The 22,539-nt window shown below is 42.1% G+C and overlaps 1 protein-coding gene across 1 annotated transcript in view; it reads right to left on the bottom strand.

Annotated features, from left to right (window-relative positions):
* Nucleotides 1-14,270: 14,270 nt before the first annotated feature.
* The window catches only part of NR1D2 (nuclear receptor subfamily 1 group D member 2), a 35,368-nt gene continuing 27,099 nt past the window's right edge, over nucleotides 14,271-22,539 (bottom strand). Inside the window, exon 8 of the mRNA XM_004033727.5 lies at nucleotides 14,271-17,670. Coding sequence (XP_004033775.1) covers nucleotides 17,474-17,670 — 197 coding nt within the window. The 3' untranslated portion in view covers nucleotides 14,271-17,473. The remainder of the gene's footprint in view (nucleotides 17,671-22,539) is intronic.

The following is a 22,539-nucleotide window of genomic DNA, read 5'->3' as shown; positions in this document are numbered from 1 at the left end:
CCCCACACAGCTAGCAGTGGATGCTAGCCATTGACTGGGAGCTCCGCTGGGGCTGACCAGGGAGCCTACTTATGACCGCACCAGCATGGCCGTCTCAAGGTAGTTGACTTCTGACATAGCAGATCAAAGCTCTAAATGCAAGTGTCCCAGCAACCAAAAAAGCTGCATAACTTTTTATGACTTGACCTTGAAGTCACATAGATCACTTCTGTCATATTCTATTGGCCAAAGCGGTCACAAACCTGCCTAGATTCAAGGGAAGAAGCTCCTCTTAAGGGGAAGTGTGTCAAGAATTTACAGATAAGACTTTAAAACCATCACTATCACTATAAATACTATCACTTAAGTGCGTTATGTCATTGGAAGTTAACCACAAAGGCAGACACTATTGCTGCCCTGTCCTATATCCCCCTGGTCCATGTCTGAGTTCAATGGCAACTACGGTGGACAGTTCCTGTGACTGCTGACAGCTTCCTACCTCAGGTCCCCAAGTGTAGAATCCCCTGTTCCTTCCAGTTTTTCCTTTGTCCTGGCCAAGAAATACAAAGTGCCTTAACTGCTGTGTGACCAGCCAGCTGCGTATTTTTTCCTGCAGGCTTCAACCGAAGCCAGGCCTTGAATATTCCCAGACACTGATAAACTAATCTAGGTTGTTGCCTGAACCACGAAAAGAACAAACATGTTGCTAAACATGTAGAAAGTAGCCCCCATCCCTAAACAGACTTCCTTAGACCCACATATAAACTCCATACCTGGATCTGCATGTTATGGACATACCTAGACAGATCTTGTTTCACTGTCTGTCAAGCGGACACGCTGCAGCCCCCTCCATACATAAGTTCCCCTAATAAGTGTTTGCACTGATCACCCTGGCATTTAGTGTTTCTTTCTTTGGAATCCCATCCAGCCCCATCTCAGGATAGTTTGGGGCAGTTGCCTGCAGGAATTCCCCTGCTGCCACTTTTGGGCTGATTCCAGGCTCCAGTTCAGCCACACAGAACACCAGGTCTCTCTGTTTCTCAGCCTGAGGGTTTCTCTGGTAAGTGGGAACTGGCTCAGCATACAGAGGTAAGCTTTAGCCAATAAGAAACAGAGTCAGTGGACAAATACCCCGACTCCCTTGTCCCTTAGTGGGACAATTCTGAGGCACATGACTGAGTTCAGATGCCCTTAGTGGCACCCAGCTCATTAGGCCCAGCACAGGCTCTCCTCTCCCCCTCTGGATTTCTCCCTCCCTCATTTCTGCTTCCTGGCATCACTTCCCAGCAGCCAACTGCTTGTCTCTGAATTGGCTTTGGGAGCACTCAAACTAAACACCCATTATATGTGTCTGGGTCTGAGTATAAATGACCTCTAAGGTCCCTCCCTAGTCTGAATTCCTGTTATCGTTATCATTTCATCCTTTCATCCTTTTTTTTTTTCTTTTAAGACAGGGTTTCCTCTGTTGCCCAGGCTGGAGTGCAGTTATGTGATCATAGGTCACTGCAGCCTCGAACTCCTGGATTCAAACAATCCTCCCATCTCAGCCTCCAGAGTAGCTAGGACTACAGGTGCACACCACCATGCCCAACTAGTTTGTTTAATTTTTTGGAGAGATTGCAGTGGGGGTGGAGGGGGCGGTGCTCTTGCTATATTGCCCAGGCTGGTCTTGAACTCCTAGTGATCCTCCTGCCTTGGCCTCCCTAAGTGCGGAAATGGATGATTTTATACACATGGTTACCCGAGAAGCTCTAGGACTGTCCTGAGTTCTCAAAGAAGTCACAGGGTAAAGCCAAAATCACCCCAATGCCAGGGTGGATAACAATGTTTCATTAGTTGATCCCACCTTCCGAATAAAATAAAGCATTTCTTACTCCAAAAAAGAAAGTCCTCGCTCCCATAAAGTAGCCACAAAAATCAGCACTAAACAATGGTCTAAAGTCTGAAAAATTAAGTGAGACTGCAAATAGAAATATCCCAGTAAAACCTAAACTTTCATAGACAGCAAACTTAGTGTAATTGCAATGTCTATAGCTAAGGGTACATTTTGTTTTATTCTTTAACTTCTCATGCCTCCAAGAAGTACAGTCATGTACCACATAATGATGTTTCAATCAATGAAAAGCCACATATATGACAGTGGTCCCATTAGATTATGCCATATTTTTACTGTACCTTTTCTATATTTAGTTATGTTTAGACACACATACTTATCACTGTGTCAGAACTGCCTACTGTATTTAGTACAGTAACATGCTATGCAGCTTTGCAGCCTAGAAGCAATAGACTATACCATACAGCATAGGTGTGTAGTAGGTTATCCCATCTAGGTTTGGGTAAGTACACTCTGGTGTTTACAGGATGAAATCGCCTAATGACACATTTTTCAACAAGTATTCCTGTTGTTAAGCAACGCATGCATCCAGGCTCAAGTTATGCTCTGAAATTAGCTTATCAAATGAATCAGCCTTCCCTTGGCTCTTAAATCTTATATAATTAGCTTTGTAACATAATGCGTTCAGTGGCTGTGGGCAAAGCTCAAAGGAGTGAGAAAATCCATTTAGGGCAGTTGCCAGAATTTCCGGTGTTTCCTCAAGCTGAGCTGCTAATTCATTTTCTTGGCATAGCCTAGGATGGATCCCAGATCTGCCAGGCCCTTCTGGTTTCCCCTCCATTGGAAATGTCTTGAGATTCAGTCTTCTGTTATTTTGAGGCCTTCTTTTGATGTCCCACCTGAATGAAAGAAGTGTGGTCACAGAAATGACAGAAGTTTATCATTTGTCAAACCTCAGATTTGAGCGGGAATTGATTAACTGCGTATGTGCCAACCATCCCCAGAGTTTCTCAACTCCCACAGTGTGTCAGCAACAAAAGTCACAAAACTGCATAGGAGACAGATACGCAGTTGTTTTCTTGAAAGAACTCCAGAAACCAAATTATACAATTTCTAACACTGGGCTAATTCAGGGGCCTGGTAAACACAGAAACCACAGAGGGGAGGGAAGAGGAAACAGGGGAAAGCAGGATGTCTGGTCTAATTCACCATTCACTTTACTCTGCTCTGTTTTATAACAATGTCAGCTCTATGGAATAAAACAAAACGTGGCTTCTGTGTCTTTAAGGCCCAGGCAGCACTGGCAACGGATAGGTTTCCATAGCAACTTGTAATTCCACTGTCTATTAAGTGGAAAAGCAACAATAGAAAATCCCTAGCAAATAAAGTGTGATACCTCTCAATGACAATTATCTGCTTATTACAGTCTCGCTTTGAGTGCTTAAAAATACAAACACCTAGAATCTTTTACTATGTTTGAATGAAGCAGGGCTATTTCTTTTCTTCTTTTTCTTTTGAAAAACTCTTAGACACAAAAGAAGAAACAAGTTTCTGAGGGTGTTGAGACGTCAAGCCTCTTTGGTGGCCCCAGATGAATTCTCCCACTCTACATGCACACTGCACAAAAGCAGAAAGGAGGATTAAGCAATTCAGAAATCTACAGCAACATGAGGTAGATTCCTACCACAGGACCTCATCCAATCAGTGTCCATCAGACTTGCTTGTAAAAGGCCTGGGCCCACATGAAGTCTAGGGCAGTGTACTTTGCACACACAAAAAAATTTTTAAGATTATAACCTCATTAAACATCGATAAGCGTCCATCCATAGTCAATCAATTTAAATAACACTTATTGAAAGACTGTTAGGCAATTTGTGAGACACTAGAAAAACAAGAAAGACCTCTAGAAGCTCACAAACGGGGAATGGAGAGAAAAACAGAAATCTTTATGTGACCCAGTTTCTCAAGTGTTATGAGCTGAATTGTGCCTCCCAAAAATTCATATGTTGAAATTCTAACACCCAGTACCTCGGAACATAAACTTATTTAGAGAGAGTCTTCAAAGAGGTCATTAAAATGAGAGAATTAAGGTGGGCCCAATACAATCCCACTGGTGTCCCTAGAGGGAAGACAATGTGAAGACACAGGCCCCTCCGCAAGCCAAGGAGAGAGGCCTGGAACAGCTCCTTCCCTCACAGCCCTCAGAAGGAACCAACCCTGCCCACATGTTGATCTCAGACTTCCAGCCTCCAGAACTGTCAAGAAATTAACTTCTGTTGTTTAAGCCACCGAGTCCGTGGTCCTTTGTTACAGCAGCCCCAGCACATGAATAAACCAAGCTATATCCTTTTTTTTTTTTTTTTTTTTAAGACGGAGTTTCGCTCTTGTCCCCCAGGCTAGAGTGCAATGGTGCAATCTCGGCTCACTGCAACCTCCACCTCCCAGTTCAAGCGACTCTCCTGCCTCACCCTCCCCAGTAGCTGAGATTACAGGCACCTGCCACCACACCCAGCTAATTTTTTTTTTGGTTTCTTTTGTTTGCTTTTTGTATTTTTAATAGAGATGGGGTTTCACCGTGTTGGCCAGGCTGGTCTCGAACTACTGACCTCAGGTGATCCAACCCTCTCGGCGAAGGTGCTGGGATTACAGGTGTGAGCCACTGCACCTGGCCTATTCTTTTTTTTTTTTTTTTTTTCTTTTTTTTTTGAGACAGAGTCTCACTCAGTCACCCAGGCTGGAGTGCAGTGGTGAGATCTCGGCTCACTGGAACCTCCGCCTCCCAGGTTCAAGCAATTCTTGTGCCTCAGCCTCCCAAGTAACTAGGATTACAGGCATGCACCACCACGCCTGGCTAATTTTTTGTATTTGTAGTATAGATGAGGTTTTGCTATGTTGGCCATGCTGGTCTCGAACTCCTGGCCCCAAGTGATCCTCCCACCTCAGCCTCCCAAAGTGCTGGGATTATAGGCATGAGCCACCGTGCCCAGCCCCAAGCTATATTCTTCTAGAGCAGTGGTTCTCAGTCTTTCAGCTGGAACAGAATCACCTGGAAAACTTGTTAAAACACAGACTGCTGGGCCCTACCCCCCAGCCTCTGATCCAGGTGGTCTGTCGTATGACCCCAGAATCTGCATTCTAGCTAGGGATGATGATGATGGTTGGAGGGCTACCCTTTGAGAACCACTGTACTAGGAGGTATTCAAGATACAGGCTGTATCTAATCCTAGCCAACTCAAGTCAGGAGGCGTCATGCTCTCTCCTCCCTGAATCTAAAGTGGATATGATTCCAACCTGAGTTTCACACCCAGGTGCAGTCACAGGCGGTATGCTGCCCAGGTGTGCTTGCCCCACAGGAGAACACAATCACCAAAGCTGTATCTTACAGAGACCCTAAGCTTTAAGGCACAGTAAGCTTGTCCACTACTAAAACATGGCCCATGAATAAGTGTCCTGGGTTCTGAAATATTAGACCAGCAATTCTCCATTCATGGGGAAATGAGGCAGATGGATGAGGGTGGAGGTTTTCTCTCCTATCCAGGCAGAGGCACAGGGCTGGGGAGAGGGGACAGAAGGATTCTCCCTCTTTTCTCCTCCCTGTAACACAGGCTACGGGGGCCACAGAAGGCCCAACTCTGGCCCTCAACTGACTGTGCCCCTGCCCTAAGCCAAGAAGACACACCTGCCCAGAGCCCAGAACCCCTTCTAGACCAAGCTCCAATTAATGTAATTCCCTGCCCAGAGGGCCCTGGGCCTTCCAGGCAGGCCCTGAGACTCTTTCCTTGGTCCTCCTGCAGGCAGACCTCACTGCCCATGGTGCGCAGACCTAGGCCCAAAGGGGTGGCTCAGGAGGTGACTGTGTGAAAGATAAGGTAGACAGCTTGGACCCAGGAGCTGGGATGTCCACCGTTATGCATGAGAGGCTTAGCTGCAGGCGGGTACTAGGGGTGGAAGGAGCCCTATCTGTAGCATTTACTGATTTCCATAAAATCAATACTACTCCCACCATGGCCAATCTCAAGCTACCAATGTGAAGTCAACTGGCTCACAAAATTCCTGAAACATTGGCTTTCATGAGCTGGTAAGAACTGGCCCCAGCACACCACTGGAGAGGTCCTTCATGCTAGGGGACAACGGCAGGAGTGGAAAAAGGACAAAGGCAGACTGAGGACCTTCATCTATTTTTGCTCTGGCCCTTCATGTATCTGGCCCTGCATTCCTATCAACCAGGATGTTCTGGTCACCGATGATGATGGCCATCAGTACTGAGCTCACAAAGAAGGACCCTTTCTTCCTTACTATTCGATGTAGAAGATATGAATGACTCTTGGTGTCCATATTCGTCCATTGTCACACTGCTATAAAGAACTACCTGAGGCTGGGTGTGGTGGCTCAGGCCTGTAATCCCAGCACTTTGGGAGGCCAAGGCGGGTGGATCACTTGAGCTCAGAAATTCGAGACCAGCCTAGGCAACATGGAGAACCCCGTCTCTACTAAAAATACAAAAGTTAGCTGGGCATGGTGGTGCACACCTGTAGTCCCAGCTACTCGGGAGGCTTAGGCACGAGAATCGCTTGAACCTGGGAGGCAAAGACTGCAGTGAGCGGAGATACCACCATTGCACTCCAGCCCGGGTGACAGAGCAAGACTCGGTCTCAAAAAAAAAAAAAAGAACTACCTGAGGCCGAATATGGTGGCTCACACCTGTAATCCTAGCATTTTGGGAGACCAAGGTGGGTGGATCACTTGAGCTCAGCAATTCGAGACCAGCCTGGGCAACATGGTGAAACCCCATCTCTATAAAAATTACCAAAAAGTTAGCGGAGCGTGGTGGTGTGTGCCTGTAGTCCCAGCTACTTGGGGTGCTGAGGCAGAAGAATCATTTCAACCCAGGAGGTCGACGCTGCAGTAAGCCAAGATCACACCACTGCACTCCAGCCTGGGTGACAAAGTGAGACCCTGTCTCAAAAAAAAAAAAGAAAGAAAGAAAGAGAGAGAGAGAAGGAAGGAAGGAAGGAAGGAAGGAAGGAAGGAAGGAAGGAAGGAAGGAAGGAAGGAGAAAGAAAGGAAGGGGAAAAAACAAATTAAAAACAAAAAGAACTGGCCGGGTGTGGTGGCTCACGCCTGTAATCCCAGCGCTTTGGGAGGCCAAGGCAGGCTGATCACCTGAGGTCAGGTGTTTGAGACCAGCCTGGCCAACATGGTGAAACCCTGTCTCTACTAAAAATACAAAAATTAGCCAGGCGTGGTGGCAGGCGCCTGTAATCCCAGCTACTTGGGAGGCTAAGGCAGGAGAATTGCTTCAACCCAGGAGGCAGAGGTTGCAGTGAGCCGAGATCACGCCACTGCACTCCAGTCTGGGCGACAGAGCGAGACTCTGTCTAAAAAAAAAAAAAAAAGAACTACTTGAGACCAGACGATTTATGGTGAAAGGAGGTTTAATTGACTCACAGTTCTGCAGGCTATCTATACAGGAAGCATGGCTGGAAGGCCTCAGGAAACTTACACAATCGTGACAGAAGACAAAGGAGAAGCAAGCACGTCTTACCATGGAGGACCAGGAGAGGGGGAGAGTGAAGGGGGAGGCACTTTTAAACATCCAGATCTCATGAGAACTCACTCTCACAAGAACAGCCAGGGGAAATTCCGCCCCCATGATCCAATCACCTCCCATCAGGTCCCTACCCCAACACTGGGAATTACAATTCGACACAAGATCTGGTTGGGGACACAAAGCCAAACCACATCAGTGGCCTACCCGATAGCCTTTCCCCAACAGCTTCTTTCTGGAAGAGCCCGCTGCTCTCTACAGAGGCTGAAAAATGTTAGATACTTGCTTTCCCAGGCTCCCTTGAAGCAGGAGACCCAGTCTGGCCAACAGGAACTGAAGGGTGAAGCCTGCTAGAGCCTTCTGGAAAAGATTCCCCCCTAACATACAAGAGGAAGGTCTCTGCCCTTCTTATCTGGACATGGTACCTCTGCTGTGATGCCTGAACTGTGGCAGCCATCTTGCAACCATGAGAGAAAACATTAGAAACAGGCACAGGATGACAAAGAAGGATCAGAACTCCTAGGTTCCTTTTTTCTTTTAATTAATTGTGGTAAAATGTACATAACATAAAATTTACCATCTTAACTTTTTTTTTTTTTTTGAGACAGAGTCTCACTCTGTCACCCAGGCTGGAGTGCAATGGCGTGATCTCAACTCACTGCAAGCTCCGCCTCTCAGGTTCACACCATTCTCCTGCCTCAGCCTCCCAAGTAGCTGGGACTACAGGTGCCCACCGCTATGCCCACCTAATTTTTTGTATTTTTAGTACAGATGGGGTTTCACCGTGTTAGCCAGGATGGTCTCCATCTCCTGACCTCATGATCCACCCGCCTCAGCCTCCCAAAGTGCTGGGATTACAAGCACGAGCCACCGCGCCTGGCCCATCTTAACCATTTTTAAGTGTTCACTTCAATAGTATTAAATACAATCACTTTGTTGTACAACCCATCTCAAGAATTCTTAAAAATTATTATGGGTGCATAACAGTTGTATGTATTTATGGGGTACATGTGTCATTTTGATGCAGGCATATAATGTATAATGATCAAATCAGGGTAATTGGGGTACCCATCACCTCAAGCATATCATTTCTTTGTGTCAGGGACATGCCAGTTCCACTCTTAGTTTAGAATTCTTTTCATCTTGCAGAACTGAGATTCTGAAATAATTCCCCCTTTTCCCCTCCCCCCAAACCCTGGTAACTATTTTTCTACTTTCTGTTTCTATGAATTTGACTACTCAAAGTACTTCACATAAGTAGAATCTTACAGTATTTGTGACTGGCTTATTTCATTTAGCACAATGTCTTCAAGGTGCATCCATGTTGTAGTATGTGTCAGAATATCCTTCCTTTTTGAGGCTCAATAATAGCACATTTTGTTTATTCATTCATCCTTCTATGGAAATCTGGGGTTTTCCCACATTTTGGCTATTATGAATAATGCTGCTATAAATGTGAGTACAAATATCTCTTCGAGACCCTGCTGTCAATTCTTTGGGGTATATACCCAGAAGTGGAATTGCTGGATCATATGGTAGTTCTATTTTTAATTTTTTGAGGAACTGCCATACTGTCCTCCATAGCGGCTGCACTGACTTACATCCCCAACAGTGCACAGTGGTTCCAACTTCTCCACATCCTCACCAGCACTTATTTTCTGGTGTTTTTTTTTTTTTCTTCCTGATAGTTGCCATCCTAATGGGTGTAAGGTAGGTGCCTGTGTTTTTTATGGCATTTGTGAAGCCACTGAACCAGCCTGAAATTGTCCTGCCTCTAGAAGTCTTGTGTAGGAAAAAAAATTAATAAGCATCCTTATTACAGAACTCCATGTTTTTTAATTTTTTTTTTTAAAGATAGGGTCTTGCTCTGTTGCCCAGGCCGGAGTGCAGTGGTTACAGTGAGTGCACAGCTCATTGTACAGCCTCAAACCACCAAACCCAGCTAATTCTGAAATATTTTAATAGAGATGAGGGCTCACTATGTTGCACAGGCTGGTCTTGAACTCCTGGCCTCAAGCAATCCTCCCACCTTAGCCTCCCAAAGAGCTGGGATTACAGGGATGAGACACTATGCTCTGCCTGAACTCCCTTTTAGACAGAGCTTAAGCACCTTCTAATTGATGCACTGCTCCTTCAGTAATACAGAAAGTATTAATTCTTTTCATGATTTACTTTCGTTTATCATGCTTTCCATTATATACTGCTTCTTGAACTCTTAGAACTTAGCACAGATTATATACCAGGGTTAAGTCACAAAACAGTGCAAATGCAAATACAAAGGAGTGTTCCTAACAGCTTTATACATAATAACCAAACTGGAAACAATCCAGATGTCCACTCAATAGGCGTATGGATAAACCATGATACATCTATACAATGGAACATGACTTGCAATAAAAAGGAACAAACTGCCAATACACAAATGACATGAACGAACCTCAAAAACATTATGCTGGGTGAAGAAGCCTGACACAGAAGAGAACTGTTAGTCCAACTCCTGCTGCTATAACAAAATAGCGTAAACTGGGTAATTTATTAAAAAAAAGAGGTTTATTGAGCTTATGTTCTGGAGGCTACAAAGTCCAAGACTGAGGGGCCATATCTGGTGAGGGCCTTCTTGCTGCATCATAACAGAAGGGTGAGCAAGCACATAAAACAGAGAGGAAGTCAGGCCAAACTCACCCTTTATAGGAACCCAATCCCGCTATAATCCATTCAAAGAGGCAGAGCCTTCATGGCCTAATCACCTATTTTTTTATTTTATTTATTTTTATTTTTTTTAGATGGAGTCTCGTTCTGTCACCCAGGCTGGAGTGCAGTGGCGCAATCTCGGTTCACCGCAACATCTGCTTCCCGAGTTCAAGTGATTCTCCTGCCTCAGCCTCCCCAGTAGCTGGGATTACAGGCGCCCACCACCACGCCTCACTAATTTTTGTATTTTTAGTAGAGACAGTGTTTCACTATGTTGGCCAGGGTGGTCTCAAACTCCTGACGTCAGGTGATCTGCCTGCCTCAGCCTCCCAAAGTGCTGGCATTACAGGTGTGAGCCATCGCGCCTGGCCTAGTCACTTATTAATTGCACACAGTTATTGAATATCTATGTGTCAGGATTAAAAAAAAATCCAATGCAAAATGAGGTTCCATGAAGGGCTGGGCAACTAATACAGACAGTGTTAGGGGAATTGTATGCACGTGGAGCACAATGGCTACCAATCCTAGCATTTTGAAGGATAATTGCCAGGCACTGCTGTTGTAGACCTTGTATGCTGGAGCTGGCTTGTATTCTTGGCTCAGACCAAGAATCCTGAGGTCTGATTCTTGTTTCCAGGAATTCAGGGCGCAGTGGCGTGCGCCTGTAATCCCAGCTACTCAGGAGGCTGAGGCAGGAGGATTGCTTGAACTTGGGAGGCGGAGGTTTCAGTGAGCCGAGATTGAGCCACTGCACTCCAGCCTAAGCAACAGAGCGAGACTCCATCTCAAAAAATAACAATAATAATAAGTGACTAAACCATTAGTCCATTCATTGAAAATCTGATCAGATAAAACAGCCTAGGAAAACAGCAGCCATAGTAGAGAATAAAAAGTTGATCAAGAGAATGAAAGTAGGTACTTTCCACTTTGGAAACGACCCTAACTGCATTTAACTGCAGAATTGAGACAGGAAATTAAACAGCTACTGCAGGGGGAGAAAACAGATGAGCATTTATAAGCAAAGCAATAAAATAATAAGGGGAAAACTGCTGGAGTTAAGGTGTTCAGAGCTATATGAGATAATAGAAAAGAAAAAAAAATACAGAACTGACTTCAGAGACTTTAAGAAGATCATATTTGACTCTGCAGACTCCAGTAGAAAAAATAGGGGGAAAAATTTTAGAACACCATATTCACCTGCGGATTTTGTTTTTGAGTCATTTTAAAAACACTGATCCCACCCGTCATTAACTTGCATTAAAAAGTATGGGAAATGCTAACTTTGAGAGCATGTTTACATTCTGGGGAATGTGCCCCATATTAAAGCAACTGGAGAGATTCTGAGCTTCCTCCAAGACTTCCCCTTAGGGCTCCTATACTCACTGCATTCAGTGTTGTTCTAAGTGGATTTTGTACTCTGGTGTCAAAAATTACCCCACAGCAACCAACTCTTACACAGCGAAGAGCAACACTGATGTGGCTACTAACACACATGCCACAGCTGTTTCTAAGCTTTTACATAGACAGAGAATAAAAAAAAATCAAACATAACAAATTTTAACACAGGCCCAATCTAGAGTAAAAACTAAAACCAGATCTGTGAAGTGATTATCTTTATTCCTGTATTCACAGACAGCATTCCTCAATCTCAGAAGGAATTTAATCCATTTTGTTTTCCATCAACCACACATTTACCTGGAGCTTGCTTATTAAACTGTGCAAAGAAGGGGACAAAATAAAATTAAATTTGTGCAGTAATGCACTGAATTCGATCAACATCCTGATCAACACCCAAAATGGGTATAAGGTTAACAAGCCTTTTTCTCCTAAAAGCTGTCTTTCTTAAGAGTCCCAACAAGTGCTCAGCACAGGAAAAAAAAAAAAAAAAAAAAAAAAAAAAAAGGCAAAGGGGTTATTTAGGGAAGACAGTTTGATGAAAATGGCATCCCATTAAACCCTTCCTTAAAGGATTCACAATGCACACTGCCTCACTGCAGAACAGGACTGACATGGAGACATCTCAGTAACCTTGTTTAACCCAGCATTTCCAAACCTACTTGATCAAGGAGCCCATTTTTCCCACCCAACATCAATTAATATCCACAGAAACAGTGGATATTTATGGCAGAAGCTGCTCCAGACGGCCCATGGCTGCATCACACCAGCTGCAGCAAGGAGGTGCCTCCAGGGCTGCATGCTCCATAAAGCCGGTGGGAGGCCCACCCATCTGGGTGCAGTTGCAGCTGCCCAAACATCCCTGCACTGTTTTTGTTGTTGATGTTTTTTGAGACGGAGTCTCCCTCTGTTGCCCAGGCCAGAGTGTGGTGGTGCAATCTCGGCTCACTGAAGCCTCCTCCACCGGGGTTCAAGCACCCTGCACTCTTGGGGGCACGAGGAAGGCCCCCTCACTGCCCCTGCCCTCACAGGCTCAGAAGTGCCTGTTCCCACTGCCTGGCTTCCCCCTGCTATTGGCACTCACTCCGACCTTGGAGCAAAGTTGGGGCCAAGTCCTGGGGTCATGAACAGCAGCAAGAGACAGACGGGTTCCTGGGCAGAAGGAGGCGGGTCCCCAGTGAGGCCCCACCTTCAGGCTACGGAGGGCCTGAATGCTGGCAACTGAGCCGCCAGCCCTGCAGACCAGAGTGGAAACTTGTGGTGCCTTTTCCAGGCCCACCCATGGCTGCCCGTGGACCAATCAGCATGCACTTCCTCCTCTCCGAGGCCCATAAAATCCCTAGGCTGAGTCAGAGCTGGGGAAGAGGTAGGGATGACCAGCTGCAGAGGATCTACCCACTCCAGGGCCTCCTCTCTGCTGAGAGGATGGGGAGACCAAGGGATGGCCAGCTGTAGAGAGGAACTACCTTCTCTGCTGAGAGCTGCAGAGATGACAAGATGACCTGCCTGCAGAGAGCAGCCACCCACTCTAGGGTCTCCCCTCTGTTGAGAGCTCCAGAGAGTGGGATGACAACCTGCCCACAGCAAGGTGCTTCCCACTCCAGGGTCTCCTCTCTGCTAGGCCTAAACACTCATTGGGATACCCCTGGCTGCAGAAAGGAGCTGCCCACTGCAGGTCCCCTCTGAGCTATTCTATCGCTCAACAAAGCTCCTCTTCATCTTACCCTCCACTCGTCTGTGTACCTCATTCTTCCTGGTTGCAGGACAAGAACTTGGGACCCACTGAATGGCAAAGCTAAAAGTTGTAACACAAATAGGATTGAAACATGCCCCTTGCTCACCACGCTGTGGGTGAAGGAGAGAAAAGCTGCAGCCAGCCCTTCAGGGACGTCACACCTGGGAACGCCCCAAGCCAAGGCTGTGATTCCCTCTTTGGGGCCCTGTGGTTCCTGGCATCTTCAGCCTTCCAGCCACCACTGCATTCCCAGGTGCCAGCTGGGAAAGCTGCTCATGGTGCGCCTGGTCCAGCTGCAGCCTCGCAGAGAGCCTGCACCTGGAGATGTCCATCCCGTGGCAGCAGCTGACGTGTCTGCGCAGTAGCTGGACCCCACGCTCGCTCACACACCCCTTGCTGCTCCATGCCTGACTCACAGTCTCCTTTGGAGGCGTGGGATCCAGGCCAGGAGCGTGAGCTGAGTACAGCCTGCCAGGCCAAGTGGGTGGAACAAGCCCAGTGGGCCCGAGCAAATCTCAGGCAAAGGTGCCACCAGTCACAGGTTTCCAGCTAGAAAAGCAACACCCCCAAGATTGCCTAACAATATTACTGCAGACAATGCAGATTTAAGTAGCTATCTTAATTTTGCCAACATGGGAACAACTGATAGGAAAAGAAAAAGAGGCTAGTAGTCTTGCTGAGGTGCACTCCATTCATGGCCAAGGGTGATTTCTGGTTATATCAAGTACCCCATTCCTGTCTCACATTTCCTTCCTAGAAAGACTACCTTATTAGACACAACGAACCATTACTCAGTTGGCATTATAGAAAATAGCAACAGTCCTTGCCAGAATCTCTAAACTCTAAAATCTTTTTTTAAGCCCTGTGTGTGTGTATATATATATATATACACACATACATATATATACATATACATATATATGTGTATATACACACACACATATATACATATACACACATTTCCCCATGCTGAATCAGAGATTTACATAAAAGATCCTGCTATGCTCAGGGGAAAGATACTTGTAGTGAGTTAAATTATAAGTAGTTTTACAAAAAAGGCAAGGTAGATTAGACACCAAACACCACAGTTGGTTAGAAATATTTATTATCCCCTCCCCCCACATACAGATTACTTCTCAGAAACATGAAGATATTATCCATGTCCTCATCAATTACAGTTTGTAGAAAATAAACTTAACTCATATCCCATCAACAATGTATTTCTATCCTTTTTTTAAACAATAGCCATTTCATTTTTCCATGTTAGTTCCAGAATAGCTTCAAGTTTTATCTTTTGGATCGAATCCAGTCAATCTTTGTTTATAGGTAACAGTTTCCTAACAGATCCCCTCCCCCCAACCCCTAAAAAAATTCTATATCCTAAGTGATAAACTCTTCTTGTACATTCAGCAAACTTTATATTGGAAAAGAAAAAGAATAATTGAGATAGGTACTTACTTTCGTGCACAGTAATAAATCTAGCTGAGCTGCTACACCTTGCTTTGCAAAGATGTTTACATAAAATAAATCATCTCTTATCAAGTTACAGTGGTAATTTCTTGAAATGTAGATATGAAAGCTATACACTTAATCCACTGAAATTTCCTTCTAATTTTTTAATCTGTAATTAAACCATCACCATAAGGACAAGCTTCATCCCAAGATGTTCCCCCTTTTCCCCTCAGCTATTTCTATCAACTTGAATCCTCTCTCAGATCATGTAAAGAGATACATTAAAAGCACAGAAAAAAAAATGTTTTAGCTTGCTGACATAATGCCCTTAAGTTTGCTGACATAATGCCCACATTTTAACTTTAAAATGTAAAATCAAAGTTAAAGCATCACTTAATTCATACAGTACATTATTAATCAACAGTGTCCCACCAACTCAGAAGTTTCCTAAATTGGCTGCTTTCTCTGCATTTAGTAAGTTTATAACCAATGACTCAATCAAAGAATGTGCTTGTAATAGGCTGCTGGTTTAATTTTAGAATCAAAAGTTTTATATTGGGCTACTTTCAAATATAGAAATGCTATGAGTGACATATGAACTATTAATTTTGTTTCCCACTACCTACAGGAAGAATTTATTCAAATAAAATTTTACAAGACAAAATGCAAATCTATATACCTATATAGAGATGTATATATGTATATATTGAACCTAACTAAAGTTTTATAAGCAATCCTAACATAGTTCTGGTTACACATTCCTAAAGACTTAATTGTTTTAAAGATACATGTTATAAAGAGGCTGATGCAAAAGGCAAAAATTAAGAATCAACATGATCTTTTGAGGTGTTCATTACTTCAAAAAGCTGTTTCTATCACCCATAGAAGAAAACTATGCATTTCTTTATCTTAGGAAAAAAAATTATAAAAAGATAATGCTATCATGTAAAGATTCACAAAAACTATACTGTATATCCCATAAGAGTTATACCTACTTAAGGTAAATCACAATTATGGTTTATATTGTATTACAGACATCACCATCGCCTTTCCTCTTTAATAATGAGAGGGTTTAACTTTTTTTAACTTACTTAACTAGTGCCACAGTAAATCAAGTCCCAGTAGCAACAAGTTAAACAAGATTACAAAATAAGGCATTCTGCTCACACGTCATGAAAGTAACAGGCTTAGTACAATAAAGCGGGCTCTTATCATTTTTGCAATTTTATATAATCCAAACATTATACAGAAGGCAATCTTTACCAAAAAATCCAATTAATTGCTATTTTCCAGGGAAACAGGAAAACATACATAAAATCCTCAGCTTTGGCTATTTCTCCTACTACCATAAACATATGCTGATCTTATCTATTTAATCAAGTCCACTATTAGAAATGTGGATAAAATGTCTTTGACTATACCATTTCTAAGCCTGTAGGTCACACACTAGATGATTTTTCAAATTATAAATTAAATCTAATATGACAAAATCCCTGTAGTGTTATTTAGGAAAAAAGAAGTGGACTCAGAACATACACACACGCACGCACACACACACATGCCATCATATTAAACAGTTGCTTTAAACATTAATTAGTTCTTCAGAAAGAATAAAAATTCTTTAACATCAAGCTGCAGCATGTGTATAAGGGGCAGCAATGCAACCTTTTTCAGCACAAGGTAAGAATATGAATCAACTTTTAAACAACTAGTACCCTGAACCAAAGATTTTGCCAAAGATGAACTCTAAAATACATGTTTTTTTTTTGTCGTTGAAATTTGGATTCAATTGCCTGTTGCACTTTTACATTAAGTGTTGCTTAAATAAACAAAAATAGAGCATAAATTCAATATTCTACTGTCTAAACATTTTAAAGCAATGGTTATGCCATCATAAACAAGTAAAATGCACCTAATTTGGGTCTTTTGACACCTCTTGTTTTAAGTTTCCTGTAAGATAAAGTTCTTCACAGTTTAAAATATTGTGAAGAAATATATTTATGTTTAACTATATTCACATACATATTATGTACATGTACTATGTCTTTGTTGTACCCATAAACTTTGAATACGTGTGTATCAGTAGGATACCCCACACATATGGCAGGAACCCTGAATAATATGGTTGGTGTGGACTGAAATGATTTCCCAGAAAGGCTTAGAAATAAGAAAAGAATATTATTATGAATAATTATAATAACAAAAATTTTACCTTATTTACATAGTGCCTATCTCCCAAGAGGTAAATATGCTTTACAGACATTTTTTAGTAACTCTGTGAGGTGGGGCATTGGGGACGCTATCAATTCTCATTTTCCACAAGCAAGTAAACTACCCAGGACCACACACTTTAGCAGTGGTAGAGTAAATACAGACATGGAGATCTCCTAAATCCCGAAGTCTCCAATTACCAGATCAAATAGTCTTGTGGTAGTAATAAGATTTCCATCATTCAACAGAACTCCTACCACAAAGGATTAATTTCTAAGTCCTCATACACTTGTGATTGTGCGTTATATTGATACCACAGGGAGATCAAAATGGTTTTTGGTTTTGGCAGATGAAAAAGTCTAACATTCAGTGTGATTATACTTCAGTGTAACTTCTCCAGTTTAAGTGCGACACAGCCGATTGGTCTATCAGGGAGATGCGGTCAACGTCTAATCATGGCTGAAGAGTTCTCAATCCGAACAGCTATTGCATGACTACAGAGATAGCCTACAATCTTCTATTGTCTTAAAGGTCTTTTCTATCTCCACATATGGTATACACATATAAATATGCATTTTAGCACAAAATGTACAGTTACCATCAGTTCATGTTTAAATAAACAAAGGCCTTAAGGGTGAACTTTAAAGGCCAAGAGCTCCTCAGAGTGCATGTTGTTTAAAGATCGAAGATCTGGCAACTTTAGAAGCAGTTTTGTAAAAATAGAGGCCTCATTTGGATGGTTTTTCATTATTAAGGTCCTTAGTGCACGAATGAGAGTTTCCTGCAAAGCCTCCACAGAGTTGACGTTTTCTATTCCAGATCGATCTAAGAGAGATCAGGAATAGGGAAATATGAAAAACAGGATAAATTATTAACATTAAATATAAATAAAATTCTTATCAGTGTCACTAATGAATAGAAAGCAAGGTTTTATACATCTGAATAAAGGCAAAAGTTGACAAATTTCTCAAAATCTCAGTAACAAATCGTTAGCTAGTTACTATATTATAAAGCATATATATCACATAAAACATTTGATAAATCAAAATTCTCTACTGTTAAGAATTTTTATTCACAAGAACATAGAGGTTCTGACTTTTTACAATTAGATGTCATCTGATTTCAACTGCTTCTAATTAGCAAAATAAGATAATGTAGTATATAAACATATTTTCAATACATATGGAATACACTCCCATTTGTATGTCACCATGTGTGGTAGGCAGCCCCTAAAATGGCCTCCAATGATCCCTTCATCCTGGTATTTGCACCCTTGCGCAATCTCCTCCTACTAAGTGGACCTAGACTTACTAACTTCTAATGAAAAAAAATATGGCAGAATTGATAGGATGTCCGTTCTGAGATTAGCTTACAAGAAACTGTGGCCTCCATCTTAGGTACGCTCTTGCTCACTTACTCTGAGAAAAGCTGCTGCCATGCTGTGGAGAGGCCCACATGGCAAGGAACTAAGAGTGGGCTCTAGCCAACAGTCAGCAAGCAACTGAGGTGCTCAGTCCAACAGCTTGCAAGGAACTGAATCTTGCCTATAACTACATATAACTGAAAGCAGATCCTTCCCTACTCAAGCCTTCATATGAGACCACAGCCCTGTCCACAGCTTAACTATAACCTCCTAAGAAACCCTGAGTCAGAGGCACATATCATATCCTATCTCTCATATCATATCTTAACCCTCAAAAACTGTGAGATTAAATAAATGTTTGCATTTGTAAGCCCCTGAATTTTGGGACAATTTGTTATGCAGTAATAGGTAACTAATACACTATGCAACTTTATTGCTATGTAACCGTACATTCACTTTCATTTAGCATATTGTGTTTATTAAATTTGTCATACAATATGTTAATAAACCAGTCATTTGGCATAAGCCTGCAATAAAGTATCTTAAAATTAGGCAAACCTATGTAGATCACCCATAGATGTTTTCATCAGCAAGAGTATTTTTTTCCCTTTACAACAGGAGGCAGGAGTATACAAAAATATTCAATGGTCCCCCACATGGGAGGTTGTAATTAACAAGAAAAAGATTTCTAACTTCTATAAGGAAGCAAAACTTCTGGCCATTCATGCCCTTTCGTTTTTTTACAAGGATATTGAGGAGGTCTTCCATTATAAGTGATAGCTGAAAAAGGTCATTTGCAATGCAAGCACTTAAAACAAGGACTAAAATTTAATAGTAAAGGGCAAAAAAAGAAAAGCTTGATTAACTCTAAATGCAGAAAAATGATAAAAATAAGTTTATCTTTTTTTTTAGATGGAGTTTCACTCTGTCACCCAGGCTGGAATGCAGTGGTGCGATCTCAGCTCACTACAACCTCTGCCTCCCGAGTTCAAGCAATTATCTGCCTCAGCCTCCTGAGTAGCTGGGATTACAGGCGCCCACCACCACACCTGGCTCATTTTTATATTTTTAGTTTCACCATCTTGGCCAGGCTGGCCTTGAACTCCTGACCTTGTGATCCACCTGCCTCGGCCTCCCAAAGTGCTGGGATTACAGGCATAAGCCACTGCACCTGGCCAGTTTATCTCATATTTAACAAAATTTGAACATTACAACTATATGCTAATTCTTTTTTGGAAAAAAAGGCCAGGCATGGTGGCTCACACCTGGAATTCCAGCACTTTGGAAGGCCGAGGCAGGAGGATTGCTTGAGCTTAGGACTTTGAGACCAGCCTGAGCAACATAGTGAGACTTTGTCTTTACAAAAAAAAAAAAAAATTTAATTGAATGGGCATGGTGACACGTGCCAGTAGTCCCAGCTATTTGGGTGGCTAAGGTGGGAGGATCACTTAAACCCAGGTCAAGGCTGTAGTGATCCACGATCATTCCACTGCACTCCAGTCTTGGCGACAGAGCGAGATGCTGTCTCCAAAAATAAAAAGAATGTTGGGCAGCACGTGCTGGCTCATTCCTGTAATCTCAGCACTTTGGGAGGCCAAGGCAGGTAGATCACCTGAGATCAGGAGTTTGAAACCAGCCTGGCCAACATGGTGAAACCTCGTCTCTACTAAAAATACAAAATTTAGCCAGGCATGGTGATTGCCATCTGTAATCCCAGCTACTTGGAAGGCTGAGGCACGAGAATCACTTGAACCCAGGGGATGGAGGTTGCAGTGAGTTGAGATCATGCCCCTGTACTCCAGCCTGGGTGACAGAGTAGGAGCCTGTCTCAAAAAAAAAAAAAAAAAAAAAAAAAAAAAAAAAAAAAAAATTGGATATTGGTTTGTGGGGGGAGGGGGAGGGTCACAATTTTTCAGACAAAACTACTGGCAGAGACCTCTTTCTCTTGACATTTAACTTTGGTCAATCATAAATTATCTTCATAAAAATAAAGCCTTCAGTAATGATTTGAAGAGTCCCTCTTGCCTTTGATATTCAAGTAATGGTTTTTTTAAAAAAACATTATGTCACTTGATGAAATCGTTTGCCAAACATTTATTAAACATATGTACTGGTTACTGTTCTAAGGTGCTTGGAAATCAGCGGTGAACAAAACAAGAATGCCTTTAAGGAGCTTACATTCTGACAGAGGAAAATAGTCATGTGCCACATAACAATGTTTCAGTTAATGGCAGACCACATATAAAAGGGTGGTCACATAAAATTATAATGTTGCTGAAAAATTCCTATCGCCCAGTGACGTTGCAGCTTTTGTTGTCGTTAACATCACAGCACAACACATAACTAACACGTTTATAGTGATGCTGGGGTAAGCAAACCTATTACACTTAATAATAGTAAACAACTATATTACTGATTTAAGTATTTACTATACTATACTTTTTATCATTATTTTACAGTATAGTCCTTCTACTTCATTTTTTGAGAACTCCTGACCTCAAATGATCCACCAGCCTGGGCCTCACCAACTGCTGGGATTACAGGCATGAGCCACCTCGCCCGTCCCTTCTACTTAAAAAAAAAAAAAAAAAAAAAAAAGAAAACTGTAAAGCAGCCTCAGGCAGGTCCTTCAGGAGATACTCCTGAAGAATGCATTGTTATCATAGAAATATAGAAGGTGATAGATGATGACAGCTCATGCATATTACTGCTCCTGAAGACCTTCCAGTAGAACAAAATGTGGAGGTGGAAGACAGTGATATTGATGATGATGAGCCTGTGTAGGCCTAAGCTAATGTATGTGTCTGTCACAGTTTTTAACAATAAAGTTTAAGAAGTAAATAAATAAATTATAAATAGAAAAAAGCTTATAGAATAAGGATATAAAGAAAATATTTTTGTATAGCTGTACAATGTGTTGTTTTAAGCTAAGTGTTACTACAAGACTCAAAAAGCTTTTAAAAATTTAAGTTTATAAAGTAAAACAGAGCAAGCTAAGGTTAATTTATTATGGAAGAAAAAAATTTTTAATAAATTTAGTGTACCGTAGGTGTTCAGTGATTAAGTCTACAGTCATATACAGTAATATCCTAGGCCTTCACATGCCCTCACGATGCACTCACTCAATCACCCACAGCAACTTCCAGTCCTGTAAGCTGCATTCATGGTAAATGCCCTACACAAGTATACCAGCTTTTATCTTTCATATCTATTGTTACTGTACCTTTTCTGTTTAGATATGTTTAGATACACAAATACTTATTGTGTTACAAACTGCCTACAGTACTCAGCACAGTAACATGGTGCACAGGTTTGTACCCTAGTAACAATAGGCTATACCATAAAACCTAGGTGTGTAGTAGGATATACCATCTAGGTTTACGTAAGTACACTCTATGATGTTCACACAACGACAAAATTGCCTAACAATGCATTTCTCCGAATATATTTACGTCATTAAGCGACGCATGACTCTGGTTTCAATCATATGATTAGTAATTTATAATACTGAAAACTGAGAAAGAATGACAGTAATCCCCACAAACAAAATAATCTAGGTGGGCAAAGAAAGAAACAACTGATAAGTGGGGAAGATACCTGAGTGTGAACTAGTATTAGTAGTAGTTGGTTGGACAGGTGTAGGAAGTCACACAAAAAATTTAAAAATGTTTGAAGTTGTTGGTCTTTCAGTGGCTATTTTGTGTTTAGATGACCTATGCTTCGTTACACAACTCAGAACTTCAGGGAAATGGATGCCTATATCTAAAACCATAGATTGTATTAAATTTTTCTAAAGTCTCCATTTCTAAAACCATGGTTTTTAAGATTTCAAGGCCAAAGAACCTAAGGTACAAACCTGGTTGGATGGTAAACAATCTTCTGGAGACTATAATGTTAAGAGTACACATGTTGAAGTGGAAATTCATCTTCTAAATGGTGTACTAAATGCTACACTAGTACTGCAGAGTTTAATTTATGACACTTCTACCTTCTCTCTCCTTAGCTGGTTCTTCATTGCACTCCCAAGCTTGTACTCTTCACCAAATATTCTATTTATTTTCACTTCCTACAGGATGAAAATCAAACCTTCAACAAAAATCTCTATGAAGACAACTAAAGTCTGTATGTAAATGAGCCTTCACCTCACACCTACATGCCAGTCCTTAATCTTCAACTGGAAGTGACTGCTGTTACTTTAAACAACCCGAAAAGAAACTTACCTTCCAGGTATAATTCCCCTTCCATGATACTAGGATTCTTCCAATCTTACAGGCAAACATCATGTTTGAGATTTTTCTCCCCTTTAGCAGCTAGAGCTATTCTGTTAACAA

Source organism: Gorilla gorilla, chromosome 2, assembly GCF_029281585.2.
Source record: "Gorilla gorilla gorilla isolate KB3781 chromosome 2, NHGRI_mGorGor1-v2.1_pri, whole genome shotgun sequence".
Classification (NCBI taxonomy): domain Eukaryota; kingdom Metazoa; phylum Chordata; class Mammalia; order Primates; family Hominidae; genus Gorilla; species Gorilla gorilla.
The sequence above is the reverse complement of the archived record's forward strand: the minus strand, read 5'-3'. Positions and strand labels throughout refer to the sequence as shown.